The following is an 18,015-nucleotide window of genomic DNA, read 5'->3' as shown; positions in this document are numbered from 1 at the left end:
CAAGGATCGCTCGCTCCTGTATGTGTTGCTCCCTCCCTGCCTTCCTCGCTCCCCTCGATCATGCCATGTTTTCTGTCGTGGGTTTTCGGCGCCGTTTGTTTTTCTGTTTCCCCTGCTGTTGCCCCGCAATGTGTTACATGACCTGACCTTCACTGACCCAAGCTCTCTGCTGTATCCCAGGTCGTGCTGACATGAAATGAACGATCCGATCGCTTTCCTGGCGCCTGCCTTTTCCACCCGCTGCTCGTCCGTCGTCTAACTGATACTGCGACTGTCTGTCTGTCTGTCTGCTGAAGCTTAGTGTACTTGACTCGAAGGGACGCCGGGGTCCACATATTTCCTGACGATGGTCTCCCGAGCCAGCGACGCCAGTGAGGGGCCGCAGCCGCCGTCCAAGGTGCAGGGCACGCCGGCCAAAACACGACTGACCAGACTCAACACCAGCCCGGCCAAACGCGAGGATAAGGCGAAGGATGACCGGGTCATCAAGTCGTCGGCCAAGGATGTCGCGGAGCTCAAGGATTATGTATGGATGCCGTTCCTGTGGCCTTTGGCCTTGGTGTGATGAGATGCTAACCGCGGCACGTTGTAGCAATTGGGCGACTGTCTGGGTAAAGGTGCGTTTGGGTCCGTCTACAGGGCACTGAACTGGAACACGGGGGAGACCGTCGCTGTAAAACAGATCAAACTGGCGGATCTCCCCAAGAGCGAACTACGTGTGATTATGGTAACGGTCCTTCGTGCAACGTGACGCTGAAGCGCTCTCACTGATATCATGCTTTGTAGCTGGAGATCGATCTGCTGAAGAACCTGGATGTAAGTTGTTTGCCCCTGCACTTGTGCTATCTGATCCGTGCTGATCTATGGTTGCAGCACCCCAACATCGTCAAGTACCAAGGATTCGTGAAGTCTGCTGAAACCTTAAACATCATACTCGAGTGAGTCGCTTTGTGGACTGTTATCCGAAGTGGATGGGCTGACCAATCCAGGTACTGCGAAAATGGTTCTCTACACTCCATCGCAAAGAATTTCGGTCGATTCCCGGAAAACTTGGTTGGCCTCTACATGTCCCAGGTCCTTCATGGCCTTCTCTATCTCCACGAGCAAGGTGTTATCCACCGAGACATCAAAGGAGCCAATATCCTCACTACCAAAGAGGGCCTCGTCAAGCTGGCAGACTTTGGTGTCGCCAGCAGGACAACAGGTCTTAGCGAATCAAGTGTTGTTGGCACGCCCTACTGGATGGCCCCGGAGGTGATTGAGCTTTCGGGTGCCACGACAGCTTCGGACATATGGAGTCTTGGTTGCACTGTTATCGAGCTTCTGGAGGGTAAACCGCCGTACTATAGCCTCCAACCCATGCCAGCCCTGTTCCGCATTGTCAATGATGACCACCCTCCTTTGCCCCAGGGAGCTTCACCAGTGAGTCCATTCCTTCCCCTTGGGTTTCCGTCTCTGACTAGTACCACAGGCTGTGAAGGACTTCTTGATGCAGTGCTTCCAGAAGGATCCAAACCTCCGTGTCTCGGCGAGGAAGCTTCTCAAGCACCCGTGGATAGTCAATGCCCGTCGGTCTGACTCCGTGGTCCCCAAGAAATCGACTGAGTATGAGGAAGCGGTCAAAAGTGTCCAGGAGTGGAACGAGGCTCTGCGATCCCCCGATGCTGGAACCGTCCGGAAGCCGTACAGATACGACAACCAGGGCGCTCCTCTGCGCACGGATATGGTTCCTTCGCGGTACACACCAACCAAAGACATACTCCCTAGCCCGGTCTCGAAGCATGTGACAGATCGATTTCGCTCCCCCGCCTCTACTCAAGAAGACAACTGGGATGACGACTTCGCCACGGCTATTTCTCCCAGTGCGTTGCAGCTACCTCATCTGCAACCACAGGACAACTTCGGGGGAATGCTCTCGTCTGAGAAGCTCAAGGCATTTGCGTCTCTTGATGGTACAGTATTGAGGTCCGATGACGGCTTCGACGACTTCGATGATTCCTTCTCGCAGCAGTCCGGTGAAGCGGACCCTCTTCGAACCATTCGGCCCTTTACATCGAAGCAAACTGGATACGAGAACACACCTCAGTCAAAGGCCGCCCTGGCCGCGATGCACCACAATGTGCCAGTTCTGCAGACGCCTGTGCCACCATTGAGACTGCAGCGCCCGGCATCTTATTTCAAAGAAAACTCGATCGAAGATTACTCCGACCTCATCAAGGCCAATGAAGATGTCCTAGATGACAAGCTGAGCGCTTTTCAGGTGAGCATGCCCATACTGTGGCGGAATCTCTTCTAACAACTCCTAGGAAACCGACGAGGAAGACAGTGATATGATGCCGTCGCCTTCAAAGGAGGTGGTCCGATATCAGGCATCCGCAGGTCACGAAGAAGACCACCAGCCTCAGCTCAGGAAGCGGCTATCTGTTAAGCGTCACCCATCGTCCATCGAGATTCAGAAATTCACCGAGAACGAACGCGACGAGGATTTCTCCGATATCCTGGGGGCCGAAGAGGTCACTCTAGACAAGCCGGAGAGTGAGGGTAGCTCGGGTCAAAGCACGTTGATGCTGAATACCAAGCTGTCGAACAACTCATGGCTGGGTGACCAAGACGATGAGGATGATCCGTTCGCCCAGCTCGAAGAAGGGCTCGATGAAATGGACCTGGAGGCCAACATCGCCCGTGACAAATATGCTCGGCTTCGGGGTCAGGTCGAGACTTTCGTCAGCGATTTGAAAACCTCTCAAGATGAAGATGTGCTCGGTGAAATCTCAGAGCAGCTGTTGAATGTCTTCTGTGATCTTCCGGAGACAAAAAACATCATCATCAGCGCGCACGGGATGCTCCCGATCCTCGAGATTCTGGACATATGCCGTCGTCGCGATATTATTCTCTGCTTGTTGCGCATTGTCAACGCTATCATCTTCAATGACTACGAGGTCCAGGAAAATCTTTGCTTTGTGGGAGGCATTCCCATCATTAACGAGTTTGCCGCCAAGAAGTATCCGCAGGAAATCCGACTGGAAGCCGCGGCCTTCGTGCAGCAGATGTATCAAACGTCTACTCTGACCCTTCAGATGTTCGTCAGCGCGGGCGGTTTGAATGTACTGGTCGAGTTCTTGGAAGATGACTATGAAGACGAACGGGACTTGGTTCTCATCGGAGTGAACGGTATCTGGAGCGTTTTTGAACTACAGGTGAGTGCCCTTGGACAAATTGCCTTTTGGATGCTGACGAGAACCAGGGATCGACGCCGAAAAACGACTTCTGCAGGATTCTGTCTCGAAACTCTGTCCTAGATCCACTGTCACTTGTTTTGAGCCGAGTGTTGGACGAACAGGGGACATTGGCTGAGATTGTTGAGGGCCGGATCGCGAACATTTTCTTCATCTTCTCGCAGGCCGAGAACCATGTCAAGGAGATGGTTGCGGAGCGGACGGTGCTGCACAGTAAGTCATACGCAACACCCGGGTGTGCTCTGCTAACCCCTTCGCAGGAGTCTTGAAAGAGCTGAAGCGGATGACGCCCGTGCATCAGATAACCATGTTGAAGTTTATTAAGAACCTGTCGATGCTGTCCACGACCCTTGACTCCCTCCAGAATTCCAACGCCATCGACGTGCTGACGGATCTGCTGCGGTCGACCATGAAACGGCCGCACTTCCGCGAAGTCTCCAACCAGATCCTGAATACGATCTACAACATGTGCCGTCTGAACAAGTCCCGCCAGGAGGATGCGGCGCTGAATGGCATTGTCCCGCTGCTTCAGAAGATCGTAAAGACTGAGCGACCGCTTAAGGAGTTCGCCCTGCCCATCCTGTGCGATATGGCGCATTCAGGAAAGGTTGGACGCCGTGAACTGTGGCGCAACAAGGGTCTGGCCTTTTACATCTCGTTGCTCTCTGATCCGTACTGGCAGGTGACTGCTTTGGACGCCATCTTCACCTGGTAAGTTGTGTCCATGCAGCGTCAGTTCCGAGCTAACCCGTCGACAGGCTTCAAGAGGAGACGGCCAAGGTTGAGGAACATCTTTTGGATAACCGCTTTGACACGTTTACGGACTCGATTGTCCGGTGCCTGACGGTATCCAAAGCGAACGCATTTGAAAACATCCTCGAACCGCTGCAGAAACTCCTGCGATTGAGCCCGCCTATTGCCTCGACCTTCGCACGGCCCGATCTGTTCATGAGACTGGGCCAGAAATTGCACCACAACAAGGCCGCGGTACGACTGAACCTGCTGCGTATCATCTCGAGTATATGCGACTCCAGCGACGAACAAGGCGGCCTTCTTGCGCGATACGGTCTTCTGGAAGCGATCCGCGAACTGGAGCACGACCCAGCCATTCTGGTGCGAGACATGGCGGGCAAGCTGGTCCAGTCTAACGAACGGAGTGAAGTGTACAACATGGAGAAGCGCAAGCCCGGCATGAGACGGAAGAGCACATCGACGACGTCCCCGGGCCTGCTCACGAACCAGTCCGCCCCCGCGACCCCCCAGATCAGCCGGTTCAGTCAATCGAAGCAGTATTTCGACGGACGCGAAAGCCAGCGACACACGCGGCCTACTCTCAGCGGTTCCGGGCTGGCACTGCGACCCGGGAGTCGAGATGGTACTGGCCCAGCTCTTTCGGTGGGACTGGGTGGAAGCGGCGGTGCGGCTGCGTCGAGAAACCGCATGTCGCGAAACGTCGCCAACCGACTGTCGCAGGTGGACCTTCTGGCGGAAGAGGAGCCCAGGCCGTCGACTGCGATGTCTCGTCGACGATCCATCCTTCCTCAGCGCCGACGGCCGACCCATACTGATTCGGATTGGGGTGCATAGTTGACGGTCGTTGGACTTCCTAATCAACTACTGGGCGGTTCCTTGTCTTTCGGGCCATGTCAAACGGTGTCTGGAGGTAGAAACGTGGTAGGTATCGGCGCAGGGGATTGCATTGCATAGGAAGGAGTAATGGTAATGGGGAACGGGGGATTATGCTTTTGTCCGAGTGCGTTGGCAGGGATCAGGTACAGGAAGGCGGGACCGCCTGGGGGGGGGGGGGGGGGGGGGGGATATTGTCTGTGTAGATATTCGCCGAGAACATACGAAGTACATTGAATGTGTTGGAGTACATGAAGTAGACGCTATGCTGTGGTGGCGACGGCTCGATTCGGGCCCGGCGCAGGAAGAGCCACGAAAATGCGCCGCGGCCACCGCTGCGGATCTTCAACCTTCCACCTTCACCCCGACTCTCGTCCTCCAGTCCCTCCCTCCCCTCTTCCCTCTCCCTCCCTCCCTCCCTCCCTCTCCAGGCTGTGTGCTGGCACGGATGAGCCACCCCGTCCAGTGCCCTGCTGAACTCGCCTGGTCTCGCCTTGTGGACACTTGTTCGGGATGAGGGCGGCGCTCCGCATTCCGCTGCGGGCGTCCAATTTTGATCCCGCAGCGGTCATACGATCTCCTGCCCAAGTCGCCTGGCGGCCTCTCCTTTCCCACCGCCCCATCTCCACGACTTCCACCTCGACCCGTCCGCCTGCTGCGATCTGTCCTTCACGTTCCCTCGCCCAGGCTGCTGCTGCCCCGTCCATCTTCCGGGCTTCCTACGCCACCCGCACCTCTCCGTTGCTCGAGACCGCCAGATCGGAACCGGAACACAATGACAGGAATCAGAACCAGTCCGGACCGGGTCAGTCGCGCCGCAGGGTCATCAAGTATGCCGTGATTGGAGGTACAATCGTTGTTGGGGCGGTGGTGTTCTCGGATCAGGCCCAGCATCTCTACCGTGCGGCGGCGAGAACAGGGCGGGTTGTCGGCGCATTGGCGGTCTGTATCAACGAGTAAGTGGAAGTGCACTGCGCACTGCGCACCTCACAAGGATACGGCATACTCATCCAATTGCACAGCTATCGGGTCACGCTTAAGCAAGAAACCTCCACGCCGGAGGAGCGGAGCGAGGCGATTCGAGCCTGTCACAAGCGATGCGCGGAACGGACTCTCCGGGTTCTGGAGAAGAATGGATCGATTTTCATCAAGCTGGGACAACACCTGAGTAGCATGGGCTATCTGCTTCCGATCGAATGGACCACGACCTTCATCCCGCTCCAGGACAAGTGCCCCGTCTCGTCGATCGAATCCATCGAGCAGATGTTCCTCGCCGACACGGGCCGTCCCATCGACGAGCTGTTCTCGTCCTTCGACCCGGAGCCGATCGGCGCCGCTTCCCTGGCGCAGGTGCATATTGGTACACTGAAGGAAACGGGCCAGAAGGTTGCCGTCAAGGTGCAGCATCCGGCACTGGCCGAATGGGTGCCCTTGGATCTGGCCCTGACTCGGTTCACCTTCTCGATGCTGAAACGCTTCTTCCCGGAATACGACCTGGAGTGGCTGTCCCGGGAAATGGATCTGTCTCTGCCCCAGGAGCTGGATTTCCGCATGGAGGCCGAGAATGCCATGCGGGCCAGCGAGTACTTCAAGCAGCATTCGGACGCGCCGCTGGTCATCCCTGATGGTATTGTCCCATCCCCGATGCACACACATACACACACTAACCCATCCACCCAGTCATGTGGGCTCAAAAACGAATCCTCGTCATGGAATTCATCTCCGGCCGCCGCCCGGACGACTTGGAATTCCTCGACGCCAACCACATCAACCGCGACGAAGTGTCCGCCGCCCTGGCGCACATCTTCAACGAGATGATCTTCGGTGAAAACGCGCCTCTGCACTGCGACCCCCACGGCGGCAACATCGCCATCCGTCTGAACCCCACCCGCCGTCACCAGAACTTCGACATCATCCTCTACGACCACGGTCTGTACCGCGACATCCCCACGGACCTGCGCCGCAACTACGCCCACCTCTGGCTGGCGGTCATCGATTCGGACATCCCCCGCATGCGCGAATACGCCCGCAAGGTCGCCGGCATTACCGATGAACAGTTCCCGCTCTTCGCGAGCGCTATCACGGGCCGAGATTACCTGGTGCTCAAGAAGAAGGATATCGCGTCTGCGCGCACGTCCGCGGAGAGAGATAATATGTCTGGCTCGCTGGCGGAGGGCATGCTGCAGCAACTTGTGGAGTTGCTTGGGCAGGTCCCCCGGATCATTCTGTTGATTCTCAAAACTAATGACCTGAGTAAGTCATCCTTCTCCCTACACTTTTCCTCCCCCATCCATATTCCTATCCACATCTACATCTTCACCTACATCCACATCCACATCCACCCACTAACGACCAAAACAGCCCGCAGTCTCGACGAAAACCTACACACCCGCCAAGGCCCCATGCGCACATTCCTCATCCTCGCGCGCTACGCCACCCGCACCGTCTTCGAGGAGCAGATGGACGCCGTCCGCGAAACAGGCGGCCTGCTCCGTCCGCGCAACTTCTGGCGCTTCCTCTGCGCCTGGACCGGGTTTCTGCGCGTGGAGCTGAAGTTATCTGTTTACGAGACGCTGTTGGCGCTGAAGAGTCGGTTTGGGTGGTTATAGATAGACTATATCTTTTCTCCCTCCTTTTTCTTCTTGGAATACTGATTTATAGTTTGCTTTTCTGTTCAAGGAGTGAGTTGCCTGTCTGTCTATGTTTGATCTTTCTGCCTTGTTGATTAGAAGGCATGTGCATGGCACATATGGCGTTTTTATTATTTTTGCTGTACTGTTATTTCACTGTCACTGTTACTGTTCTTTATCATTGTGGCTTTTTCTTTCATCTTTCTTCTTTTTCTCTTTTCTCTTTTCTCTGTTATCTTTCCTTGTTTCTAGACTACGTTGTTGATTTGTTGGTTTGTCTTGAAAAAGCTGTATACTTATTATTATAGAGAGGAGAGAATACATAGGATCAGATTCAGATATCAGATATCAGGGCAGTAATGGTTGACTTTCTTCCCACTTACTACCTACCTACCTACCTACCCAGGTATCTTCTAGGTATTTAAATGCGTAGATACTGACACTGACACTGACACTCACACCTCCAATAGAATAGATACTTACTAACCACCTCACTTCCGTGCTCTAATCAACTGATCACTGTCACTGTCACTGAGTAGAGAGTAGACTAGAGTAGAGCAGTGCAGAGTAGACTAGACTAGAGTAGAGCAGTGCAGAATAGAAAAGAGTAGAGAAGAATAGAGAAGAGAGTAAGTACCTTGGAGACACTCCTCCCTTATCAGATCCTCAGACCGTCCAATCCAGACTCCAAACCCAGCCAGTTCTACAAGAAAGAACCCTGCGAGCCAAGCCCCATCCCATCCATGCACGTCAACCATAAATAGCATACTTAACTAACAACCCAAATAGCTAGCTAGCTAGCTAGTTCGATTAGTACCCAAATTATACTTCTCCCTAACTCTGGGTCTGGGGTCGGGTCTGGTGATCCGGGTCGAGTTATCAGATTAAACTCTGGATGCTGGATGATTATGATGGGCGATGATGATGTCAGTTTTGTGGCGAATCACACATGCGTGTCCCTCCCCCCTTCCCCTCATCTCTCCCTCACTCATTCTTTTTGCTCAGTATCGGTATCAAGTACATATCCGGTATACGCCCAGTAAAATTCTTGCTAGAAATATAGTACATACGGAGATGCCAGTATATGCATAGTTGAGTAGAGAGGATATTTAATTTAATTTAATTCCAAGGATAAGGTAACAGAACACCCTGTACTGTATTGATTTATACTCTCCCACTCGCTCCATGAGTTGTGTTCGTCATCAGCGACAGTGATAGCAAGAGCAAGAGCAAGAGCAAGAGCAAGAGAACCTTCCTGTCTTGCTAATCTTCCTGTCTTGCTAATTCAAGAGCGGGGGGGGGAAAGAAGAAGAAAAAGAGAGTAAAAAAGAATAATGTCACCCCGGTGTGAAACCTGTACTGAATGCTGTACATCACACAAATCAAAACAAAACAGATAAAAGAAAACAAAACAAACAAAAGAAAAGGAAAAAAAAAAAAAAAAAAGGTAGGCTAGTATTTATTGCCCGGGAATCAAATCCTTATTCCGTGTCCTCCTCGTTTTTATCGCACTTCGCTCATTCAGTGCCATCCAGTTCGATCAGTCAGTCTGCCATCTACAGCCGTCGTAGATGGAACTTCCTTGCTCCCATTCTTCCTTCAATAAAATAGTAGTAGTGGTGGTACTAGTAGTAGTAATCAATGGTATCCCAGCGTCAACTTTTCCTCCGTCACGAAAAAACTCCTTTTTTTGGTCGATTTTTTTTTTCAGATAAGAAAGAAGGTACTAAAGAGTAAAGACCTTAGATGGTAGCACTGCTGGTCTTCTCAATCTCGACCTGCACATCGGCCATCGACGCACCAGTGCCCGACAGATCGGTCTTCACGGCGCGGGGGTTCTTGGTGTAGTAATCCGTGATGGCGGACTTGATGGCGTCTTCGGCAAGCATGGAGCAGTGCACTATCGAATTATTAGCATCGCCATCGCATCCCAACACCACCTTCATACACAAAATTCATAGAATACAAAGCAGAAGAGAAGAGAGGAAGGGAAACTCACACTTAACAGGAGGCAAACACAGCTCCTTCGCGATATCGGTATTCCGGATCTTAGCCGCCTCATCGAGGGTCATGCCGCGGACCAACTCAGTCAGGTAACTCGAACTGGCGATGGCACTGCCGCATCCGAAGGTCTTGAACTTGACATCGCTGATCTTGTTGGTGTCCTTGTCGACGCGGATCTGGAGCTTCATGACGTCGCCGCAGGCGGGCGCGCCGACCAGCCCGGTGCCCACGTCGATGGATTTGCTCATCGAGCCGACGTTTCCTATTTCCGTCCTTGGTTAATAACTCTAGATGTGGGGTATGGGGGTGGGATGCGCGAGTTGGGTGGTTTTTTCCGTTCGCTGGTGATGACGTTTGGGGTGATGGTGATGGTGTTGGGAGCTACCTACGTGGGTTGGAGTAGTGGTCCAGCAGTGCATTGTTGTCAGTATTTTCCTCGCTGATAAAAAAACAATAGAAGGGGATCGGGGGACATATCTTTCTCGTGGTATCCCCTCCGCTGGGGAGCAGATGAGCGCAGGATGGACTGGGTCTGGGACTGCAGGCCGGAGACGGCCGGGGCGACGATGCGAGGAGAGGCGAGGACGCTGCCTGCGCGAGGAGCGACCGTTACGAGACGACGGAACATGATGTGTGTGTGTGTGTGTGTGTGAGGAAAAGAAATTAGAAAGAGTTGAGAGGTATCCTTGATGTGATGTGATGTGGTGTGGTGGTGGTGGTGAACAGGTGGGAGGAGAGGAGAGAGAGAGAGAGAGAAGGTGTAAGTGATGTGATGAAAGATTGATAGACCGCGGCGATTGATTAATTGGGGGGGAAGAGATTCCACGGCGTTTCTGCACCGGCGCTATTCCTCCTCGGGAAACCCCGTCGCCTCCGCGGACCGGCCTCGGAGATAGGCGATGACGTTCCAGTGAACCGGTGGTGGGTGGTCGCTGACTGGCTATGGATGTGTACACGGTGTATCGGGAGGACGATGCTGAGCCTTTTCTTTATATTTCTATTCCCTCTACGCGATAATTTTGAGGGGACCACGTCAGGGGGGCCATTGTATGTGTCGCGAGGCAGATGTTGGAGTGGTTCCCCGTGGTTCCCCCCGGCAGTTCGGCCAACGGGAACTTCTGCAGGCGGCATTACCAAGCAAGACGGCGCGAACGGCCGGTTGGTATTTCTTCCTTGATCCTTCTTACCGCCTCCTCCATCTGATAACGGCGGCGGATTAACCCGGGCCGAGGGTCTACGCCTCCGTACCTTGGACTACACTACACAGTACTTACTCTCCGTACAGTAGATAGCATACATAGCCCAGACCCGTCCATACCTTGATCTTATTATCTATCTATCTATACCTCAATGGCCAAAGCAAACGGAAACACCCTCGGTCGATCATCAGGGGTGAGTCACCATCTCCATCGTCTCTCCTTCCTTCCTGTCCCGATTCCATGATCCCATCCGTCCTGTTTGGCGCAAAGTATATACTATATATATATTCATTCCATTCCATCCCAAGGGGAATATCAAAAATGACTAATCCCCTCCCTCCCACTTCTCTCCCTCTCGCGGTGATAGATTCTACACCTATGACTTCATTTCCATGAATCAGATATGAAATGATCCTGTATTATTAACAAAAGAAACCCAGTCCCTCAATGCCCCAATAGCCGCCTTCACCATGGCCCTCATCCTCGGGTCCTATTGCATCAGTTCCATCCGCACTGCCCGTCGCGAGGCCCAGTCTGCGCCGACTGTCGGCACTACTTCCACCGCTACCACCGCGGCCCGTGCGAAGACCGATTCGCAGAACGCGTGGGTGCAGCAGGCGTTGGAGGAGAGTCAGAGCCAGAGTCAGAATCAGGGGGCGAAGAAGAATTAAGTTCAGTATGTAGTATTATGGTTTGGTGGGAAGAAGAGGAGGAGGGGGGGGTGGTTGTGTAAATAAAGGTAGTGATGGTTGTGGCTGTGGTTATGGTACATAAACCCTCTACGGTAGGGGGGGGAAGGACGGTCCAACATCTGGCATGTTTATAGAGATTCTCTTCTTCAATTTGAATATGAAATAATAAAAAGTTATTATCATCGATTGATTGCTCATTGCTCATTGCTCTCGAGTACGCAGTACTATCCCCCCCAATTCCATCCAATAAATAATAACCAACAACCACCCAGTCCAGCACCCAGATAGTAGACAGCCAGCAGACAGAATCAAAGAATCAAAGTATCATCATCCATAATCAGAATTTTCAGTGTATCAATGATCATATCCATGTTTGAAAACCGGATCTACCATTAAAAAGTATTCATCATATAAATGGAATCAACACAATGATAACCCCCATGTCAGTCAGAGGCTGTCATCAACAGATTGATCAATCTGCTTATCCTTTGCCCTGGAGCAAGGATGAATGGATAGATAAATAGATGTAAACTGATAGGCGTACCAATCAACCCGTCAATCCATTATAGACAGGCCAATCTGGTTGGAATCATAACAACATGTCAGCCTCAATGGCTTCATATAGCCAGAAAGAAAGCGACGAGGTTGTGCGACGGGAACAAGAAACCGCAGAGAATTTCGCGCGCGGCGGTTTTAGTGTGCGAGGCACGTGATCTTGAAGATGGGTGATGTCATTCCGGACCCTGTAACTAGTTACAGTGTACACACTAAGTAGTTATTCCGTACACGCTATACAATTATGCATGTTAACTATTCCGTACTGCTAGTCGTACTAGTCGAAATGACAATAATCCCGCAGCAAAGCAAACACGGTGAACAACTATGAACAAGATAACTGACAGAAAACATATATTCTAGGAAGGGCAGATATCAAGTGTGTGTATGTACAATTGCAACTGCGGGTTTATCGAAACACAACAAAGGACGCTCAAACTCATGCCACCAAGGACCGTCAACAGAGGGAATGGAATTGTTGGCTGATGCTTTCACATGTCAGAGCTTTGGTCTAACCTAGCCCCTGTTTGGGTTTAATGTGCCGAGGGTGTCTCGTGGACGATGTGCAAGCAGGAGGATGATTGGGGATGGGATAGGGCGCGCGGGCCCGGGTAGAAGATATCAGGTATGATAACGACTTGGGTACGGCTAGCAGGGATGTAAATGGGCCTGTGGCACTAAGTTTAAATGCCCGCCACTCCAGCATGGATAGCCTGCTGCTCGTACGCCTTCAAGTTCAGGGGTGTTTGTTAAATTCCTTCGCTCACTCGGCCCTCGTGCATCTGCAGCTTCATCTCCCCCTCATGCTTCATATGACTGATCGTCTTCTTCAAATACTCGTAAGTAAGCATGGTCGTCATGGCCGCCGGGACAGCCCGGAACAGGTTCGTGCCGATCCCGGAGTAGAATGCACGCCAGCCTTCCTCTTTCAGAATGGTCTGGCATGTGCGAATAACCCCCGCGTATCGGGGCCGATTGGGCATCCCATCCGACGACGACGCACCCGCACGTCTGCCCCGATCCTGGGGATGGTCAACCCCCCCGCGAAATGAGATCTCTTCCGGGGATGATGTCGGCGACGTCCTCTGCTGCGTCTGCAGCCGGGTCCGGAGCACCTCGTGCGGGTACGTCACGGTGCTGGCACAGACTTTGCTGAGGAACGTCGCGGACGTGATCCCTATCCAGTGCGAGCTGCCCGTATCCGGGTGTTCTCCGATCCCATAGCCCGTAAATGCCATCTTGAGGTATTCGTAGAGCGGGAACTGAATGGCGACATGCGCGAGTCCCAGCAGTGCGGGGGTGAGACCCGAGTAGAACGATCGGATTCCCTCGCTTCTGTACATCTTGCGAGCCGCATCCCACGTGCTGTTGTATTGCCATGGGGCCCGATAGCCTTCCGAGCTGCTGCGCCGGAGGCTTTGGGACATGAGTCGTGTTTTGATCACCCAGATCGGGTTCGTCACTAGTGTCGAGCATGCGCCCGCTGTTATCGAAGCGTATCCTCTTGAAAGCCACCAGCTATCTGTTCCACCGTCAGCACCGTTGCCAGAGCAGCAGATCCAATACCCTCACCTGTCGTGCCGTAGAAATACTCCCGAGATCGATCATAGACAGCCAGGTAGACCGCCCACGTCGGGAGATATCCCAGCAGCATGGGCCCCAGCCCTTGATAAAGCCCCCGCACGCCGTCCTCCCGCCATATTATTCTCCCCGTACCCAGCATGCCTCGGTACAATGTCTTGGTGACCGCCGAGCCCCGTCTCCGCGCGAAACCCCCCTGCGCCTGCAACTTGGTCTTGATCACATCGAGCGGACATGTCACAATCCCAGACGCTACACCGGCACTGGCCCCGCAGAACGGTGTGATATAGTAATCCGGCACGCGCGTTGAGATCATCTGGAGGCGATCGTATAGCGTCGGGGCGGAAGGCTCGGCCGATGCGTGAACGGCGGGCGATGGAGTGCCGTCAGACGGTGTATCCTGCTGCTCTTGAGAGCCGCTGGCCCCGGAAGGGCCATGCCCTTCAGAAAACATCTTTCCAGCCAGCGCTCAAGCAGTACTCTTATCCGTCTGTTATGTCACCGAGGGTTCCCGGATCCGAGCATGTCGGTGCTCGCTCCGGAACCCAGCAGAAGCCTTGTCGAGTCGTGGTGAGAGGGAGGAGGGGTGTCGTTCGGAGCACAGGTGGAGAGGAAATCTACCGTGGCGGGGGTGGTAGAAAAGATTTCGCGAGCAAGGCGATGTTGTCGGACCGTTATATATGTGTGCGTGCGTGCGTGTGATAAGGTCGCTCTATCTGGAGCACAGACGGGGCGGGGTGTAGGGGGCAAAGCAGCGTCCCTATCGGAGTGAAGAGAGAAGATCTAGAAAAAAGTTCAACGGCCAATGACCGATATCCCCGCCAGCCAGAACGGAGGAGAAGAATCGAGCCGCTGGGGGGTGATGTCCGGGCAGTCGGGTGAGCCGGAGCGGATGGAACAGGATGGATCAGGAGGGGATCAATGTGGACGGGATGAATTAAGCTGGGAGGGTGTCTTAGTCGTTATGGCAGTCAGGTGGAGTCGGTGACTCGGTGTTGAGGCCGGCGGATGCCTGGGGCAGACACACCAGACACACCAGACACACACACCCGTCACGTGCAGCCCCCCTCGGAACGAGCGGTCTGCCTCAGGCACGCAGCCGGATGTTTTTGGGAAAGTCACCCGCCGAACCTCCGTTTTGCACAATCTCCAACGTCGGGCCAACTCCTACTCAGCTTGACTGACATTTCGCGATCCTCCCTCCACACCACCACCCCCCGTCAATTGGACCCCTTCATACCCGCACGGGATCAGTCACCATGTCCGCTCCCTCCCTCGCCTCCTATATCGTCAAGCGCCCATGGCTCAACCGCTGGATGATGCCTCTGGCCCAGTGGTACACCGACGCCGCCGGCTACAGGAGACTCGGCTTGAGGTAGGCATCCTGCCCTCCTGCCCACCGGGGCCCGGACAGCAGCAGCGATCCGATATCTAGGGAACGGATGGAATCACGGGTGTCAATTGAGCTACAATCACCTTCCAGACCCGATTCCGGTCGCCGCCTGTCCCGGGATTGGACCCTCAACTCACACCTCACCACATCCCCACAGCACGACGAGCTGACCAAGACAGGGCCGATGACCTGATCCCCGAGGAGAGCGAGACCGTCCAGACGGCCCTCAAGCGTCTCCCCCCCAAGGAGGCCTACGACCGTGTCTTCCGTATCCGCAGAGCATTCCAGGTGCGTCGGGACGATGCAACCCTACGAAACCCAACCTCATCATCTAACCACAACTCGCGTGTGATATAGTGCTCCGTCTCCCACACCCTTCTCCCCGCTGCTGAGCAGACCAAGGCCTCCGAGGTGAGTCGAATCGAGTCGAATTCAGATCCTTCCCCTTCATGCATCAGACCGATGGGCCCGTGTTCGGTTTCTCCGCAATCCATTCCGTCTCGGCCAATCCCGTGAGGCGGATTGGCAACCCGATGGGGACCCCATATCAGATGCCTACCTACCCTGGCCGGCAACAACCCTTCATTACATATCCTGATACTGATTGATTCTCCAACAGGACGTCGAGTACCTCAGCCCCATCATCCGCGAGATCGAGAAGGAGAAGCAGGAGCGTGTCGACCTCGACGCCCTCGTCGTCAAGCGGTAAATGGCTTGTCGAAAGTGGTTGATCGGTATCCTTCAAAATGCCGCTGGGGCTTATAGATGGGCGGGACAAGATGAGACACACTTGCTGTCCGGCTTGGCGGTCATGATGCTGCGATGAGCGCATTTGGCTGGTCGTTTAATTGAAGCTTTTGATTTATGCACTCAATTATGTGTACTGATACTGTACAAATTCACTCGTCTTCGTTCTCTTCTTGCCTTGTACCTGTAAGCTGTATGTTGTAGTGTTGGTGGTTTTATATGACGCTGGCTTGATGTTGCTGTCTGAGTGAGGAGGGGCTGCTGGTCGTCAGGGTACTATGCATGACGCTACGATGTCGGTTGTAGCTCGGATGAAGCCAATTCATCCGACAACGCTTCCCAAGTCCAATACTTTATCTACACCACCACCACAATCCTACACTATCCATGCTTATCAGCCACATAACTGTAACATCTCTACACATTATATCATACACATTTACAAACCACGCCAGCGCTAGGAACTCAGCACGGCGATATTAACATCCGTAACCCGCCACATATACCACATGAACAGACTCCTACGCCAGCCGTTAGAAGACGCTTGGCCAAGCCTGACTGTAGCACGTAGCACACATAGCACATACCTATACGGAGCGAACTTTGCCGCCAGCTCCAACATATCTTTCTCCGGCATATACTTGAACTTACCACCGCCCTTGCCCTTCAACTTACTTACATCCTTACCCATGAACACCGCACACCCTCGCCTATAACCGGTCAGTCAGCGGGTCATACTTTCCAGCGCACATGCATGCAACCATAGCGCAGTCAGTTAACAACATACTGCACGCCCAAGTCCCCCGTCGAGAACACATCGGTGCGCTTCAGCGCAAAGCAGGCAAACATCTCCACAGACCACTTCCCCAGCCCCCGTACGGCAGTCAACTTCTCCACCAGCTCCTCATCACTCGCATTCAGCAGCATGCGGGCACTCAGCTCGCCGGCGGCAAACTTCTCCGACAGCCCATGGATATATTCCGCTTTCCGCTGCGAGAGACCCGCTGTGCGCAGGGTGTCGATATCCTTCTTGATAATATCCCCGGGGGATGGGAACCCCGCGCCCGCGCCCGCGCCCGTGTGACCATCGACATCGAACAGCGCCACGAATCTATCCCTGATTGACTTAGCCGCGGCGCCCGAGACTTGCTGCCCGATGATGCTGCACACGAGGCTCCGAAACGGATCGATCTGCTCGGCGAGGCCCTCCGGTGTGAACAGCAAGCACGGGTGCTGCTTGATCACGGGCTCTAGACGCGGGTCCGTGGCGATCAAGTGCGCAACGGCCTGTTCGAGAAGCGTGCCTGTGGTGGCTGTGGGACGCGGTCGGCCGGTCTTGCTGGGCGATGCGTCCTCCGTGCCGGCTGGGTAGGCGACCAGCGATGAGCCGTGGGGAGTTAGGAGCGTTGCGTTGGTGAGGTGCGGTTCGACTGGTCGGTTAAGCGGGGGAGGGGGAGGAGTGGAGTGTAGCCTGCGTGTGGTTTGATTAGTGGGGGAGGGGTCCCAGATGTTGGTGGACGGGAGTGGTGGTGGTGTCTTGGATTGAGGTTGGGGTTTCGGGGCGGAGGTGAGGGGAGGGTGTTCTGGGTTGAGATTCCGGGCTTTCTTCTTCCCCCTTGCTGTTGCGGAGGGCTTTCGTGTCTTGGAGATGCCATTGGGGTTGGTGGTTTTGATGGCGCGCTTTGCTTGGACCGCCGGTTGCAGGAGCGGTATGGAGTTGTTGGGTACGGCGCTCAGACGAGCGGAGCGTCGTAGTGTCATTGTCATCATAGAGCTGCTGTTTCAGATGAGATGTACCGAGTACTATAGATGGATGTATGCATGTATGTATACCTGCAGGTTAATAGGCATTGGGTGAGGTTGTGGAAGTCACTGTTGTTGTCAGCGTTCATGGGGCTAGCCTGGGCGGTTGGAGTACATAAGCTCGGGAAGTCACGAGCCTCGCATCCGGACTTGAAGCCATACGATACCGCCTCTTCGTCGCAGGTTTACTTCTTCTCCCCCGCATTTGGAAGATGCAAGCCACTGCCAGAGGCGTTCAATCGACGGTCAGTTCTACTGATGTGATGTCATTCTGACATTCGTGCGCAACCTCTCCTCCCCGTCTGCTGCTGAGCAACAGTCCCCGTGCAGAAACACGAGCTGGTCGATGCCAGGATAGGGGTATGATGGATGGACGAACTCTGACTCTGGCTTGCCTCGTTCAAAGGATATCTTCCCCATGAGTAATGCCAATGCCGGTCAAGACCATCGACATCATGGTCTCAGTCCGACATAAGCTTCAGTAGTGGTACAGGACAGTTCCACCGAGCTTGACTCAGTGCTCCCTGAGAGGGGTTGATCACGTTCTCC

General features: G+C 54.0%; 8 protein-coding genes across 8 annotated transcripts; 4 read left to right on the top strand and 4 right to left on the bottom strand.

Annotated features, from left to right (window-relative positions):
* Positions 1 to 346: 346 nt before the first annotated feature.
* Positions 347 to 5,025, top strand: BO70DRAFT_378864 (serine/threonine-protein kinase; the record flags this gene model as incomplete). Its single annotated transcript, XM_025545296.1, has 10 exons — positions 347 to 559; positions 593 to 727; positions 787 to 816; positions 874 to 938; positions 990 to 1,422; positions 1,472 to 2,260; positions 2,307 to 3,197; positions 3,245 to 3,449; positions 3,497 to 3,947; positions 3,995 to 5,025. 10 exons carry the CDS (start codon positions 347 to 349, stop codon positions 4,821 to 4,823), a joined length of 4,041 nt encoding a protein of 1,346 aa, XP_025400792.1. The 3' UTR covers positions 4,824 to 5,025.
* Positions 5,026 to 5,220: 195 nt separating this feature from the next.
* BO70DRAFT_361069 (ABC1 kinase family protein) lies at positions 5,221 to 7,844 on the top strand. The gene is made up of 4 exons (XM_025542962.1): positions 5,221 to 5,818; positions 5,885 to 6,489; positions 6,543 to 7,115; positions 7,224 to 7,844. Exons 1-4 carry the CDS (start codon positions 5,376 to 5,378, stop codon positions 7,469 to 7,471), a joined length of 1,869 nt encoding a protein of 622 aa, XP_025400791.1. The 5' UTR covers positions 5,221 to 5,375; the 3' UTR covers positions 7,472 to 7,844.
* Positions 7,845 to 9,077: 1,233 nt separating this feature from the next.
* On the bottom strand, positions 9,078 to 9,896 carry BO70DRAFT_361068 (iron sulfur cluster assembly protein 1). The gene is made up of 2 exons (XM_025542961.1): positions 9,492 to 9,896; positions 9,078 to 9,392 (listed from the first exon to the last, which is right to left on the bottom strand). Exons 1-2 carry the CDS (start codon positions 9,742 to 9,744, stop codon positions 9,235 to 9,237), a joined length of 411 nt encoding a protein of 136 aa, XP_025400790.1. The 5' UTR covers positions 9,745 to 9,896; the 3' UTR covers positions 9,078 to 9,234.
* Positions 9,792 to 10,393, bottom strand: BO70DRAFT_361066 (uncharacterized protein). The gene has a single exon (XM_025542960.1). It carries the CDS (start codon positions 10,122 to 10,124, stop codon positions 9,921 to 9,923), a length of 204 nt encoding a protein of 67 aa, XP_025400789.1. The 5' UTR covers positions 10,125 to 10,393; the 3' UTR covers positions 9,792 to 9,920.
* Positions 10,394 to 10,796: 403 nt separating this feature from the next.
* BO70DRAFT_361065 (uncharacterized protein) lies at positions 10,797 to 11,388 on the top strand. The gene is made up of 2 exons (XM_025542959.1): positions 10,797 to 10,888; positions 11,136 to 11,388. Exons 1-2 carry the CDS (start codon positions 10,847 to 10,849, stop codon positions 11,364 to 11,366), a joined length of 273 nt encoding a protein of 90 aa, XP_025400788.1. The 5' UTR covers positions 10,797 to 10,846; the 3' UTR covers positions 11,367 to 11,388.
* An 813-nt stretch (positions 11,389 to 12,201) lies between these two features.
* On the bottom strand, positions 12,202 to 13,686 carry BO70DRAFT_361064 (putative mitochondrial carrier protein). The gene is made up of 2 exons (XM_025542958.1): positions 13,515 to 13,686; positions 12,202 to 13,464 (listed from the first exon to the last, which is right to left on the bottom strand). The coding sequence occupies exons 1-2, from the start codon at positions 13,594 to 13,596 to the stop codon at positions 12,692 to 12,694; spliced, it is 855 nt and encodes a 284-aa protein (XP_025400787.1). The 5' UTR covers positions 13,597 to 13,686; the 3' UTR covers positions 12,202 to 12,691.
* A 1,096-nt stretch (positions 13,687 to 14,782) lies between these two features.
* On the top strand, positions 14,783 to 15,824 carry BO70DRAFT_334426 (ubiquinol--cytochrome-c reductase subunit 7; the record flags this gene model as incomplete). The annotated part of the gene is made up of 4 exons (XM_025541016.1): positions 14,783 to 14,898; positions 15,096 to 15,204; positions 15,274 to 15,327; positions 15,536 to 15,824. 4 exons carry the CDS (start codon positions 14,783 to 14,785, stop codon positions 15,623 to 15,625), a joined length of 369 nt encoding a protein of 122 aa, XP_025400786.1. The 3' UTR covers positions 15,626 to 15,824.
* Positions 15,825 to 16,120: 296 nt separating this feature from the next.
* On the bottom strand, positions 16,121 to 17,424 carry alkA (DNA-3-methyladenine glycosylase II; the record flags this gene model as incomplete). Its single annotated transcript, XM_025546526.1, has 3 exons — positions 16,121 to 16,184; positions 16,251 to 16,373; positions 16,451 to 17,424. The coding sequence occupies 3 exons, from the start codon at positions 17,422 to 17,424 to the stop codon at positions 16,121 to 16,123; spliced, it is 1,161 nt and encodes a 386-aa protein (XP_025400785.1).
* Positions 17,425 to 18,015: the final 591 nt, after the last annotated feature.

The sequence above is a fragment of the Aspergillus heteromorphus genome (assembly GCF_003184545.1).
Source record: "Aspergillus heteromorphus CBS 117.55 chromosome Unknown BO70scaffold_8, whole genome shotgun sequence".
Lineage (NCBI taxonomy): Eukaryota > Fungi > Ascomycota > Eurotiomycetes > Eurotiales > Aspergillaceae > Aspergillus > Aspergillus heteromorphus.
The sequence above is the reverse complement of the archived record's forward strand: the minus strand, read 5'-3'. Positions and strand labels throughout refer to the sequence as shown.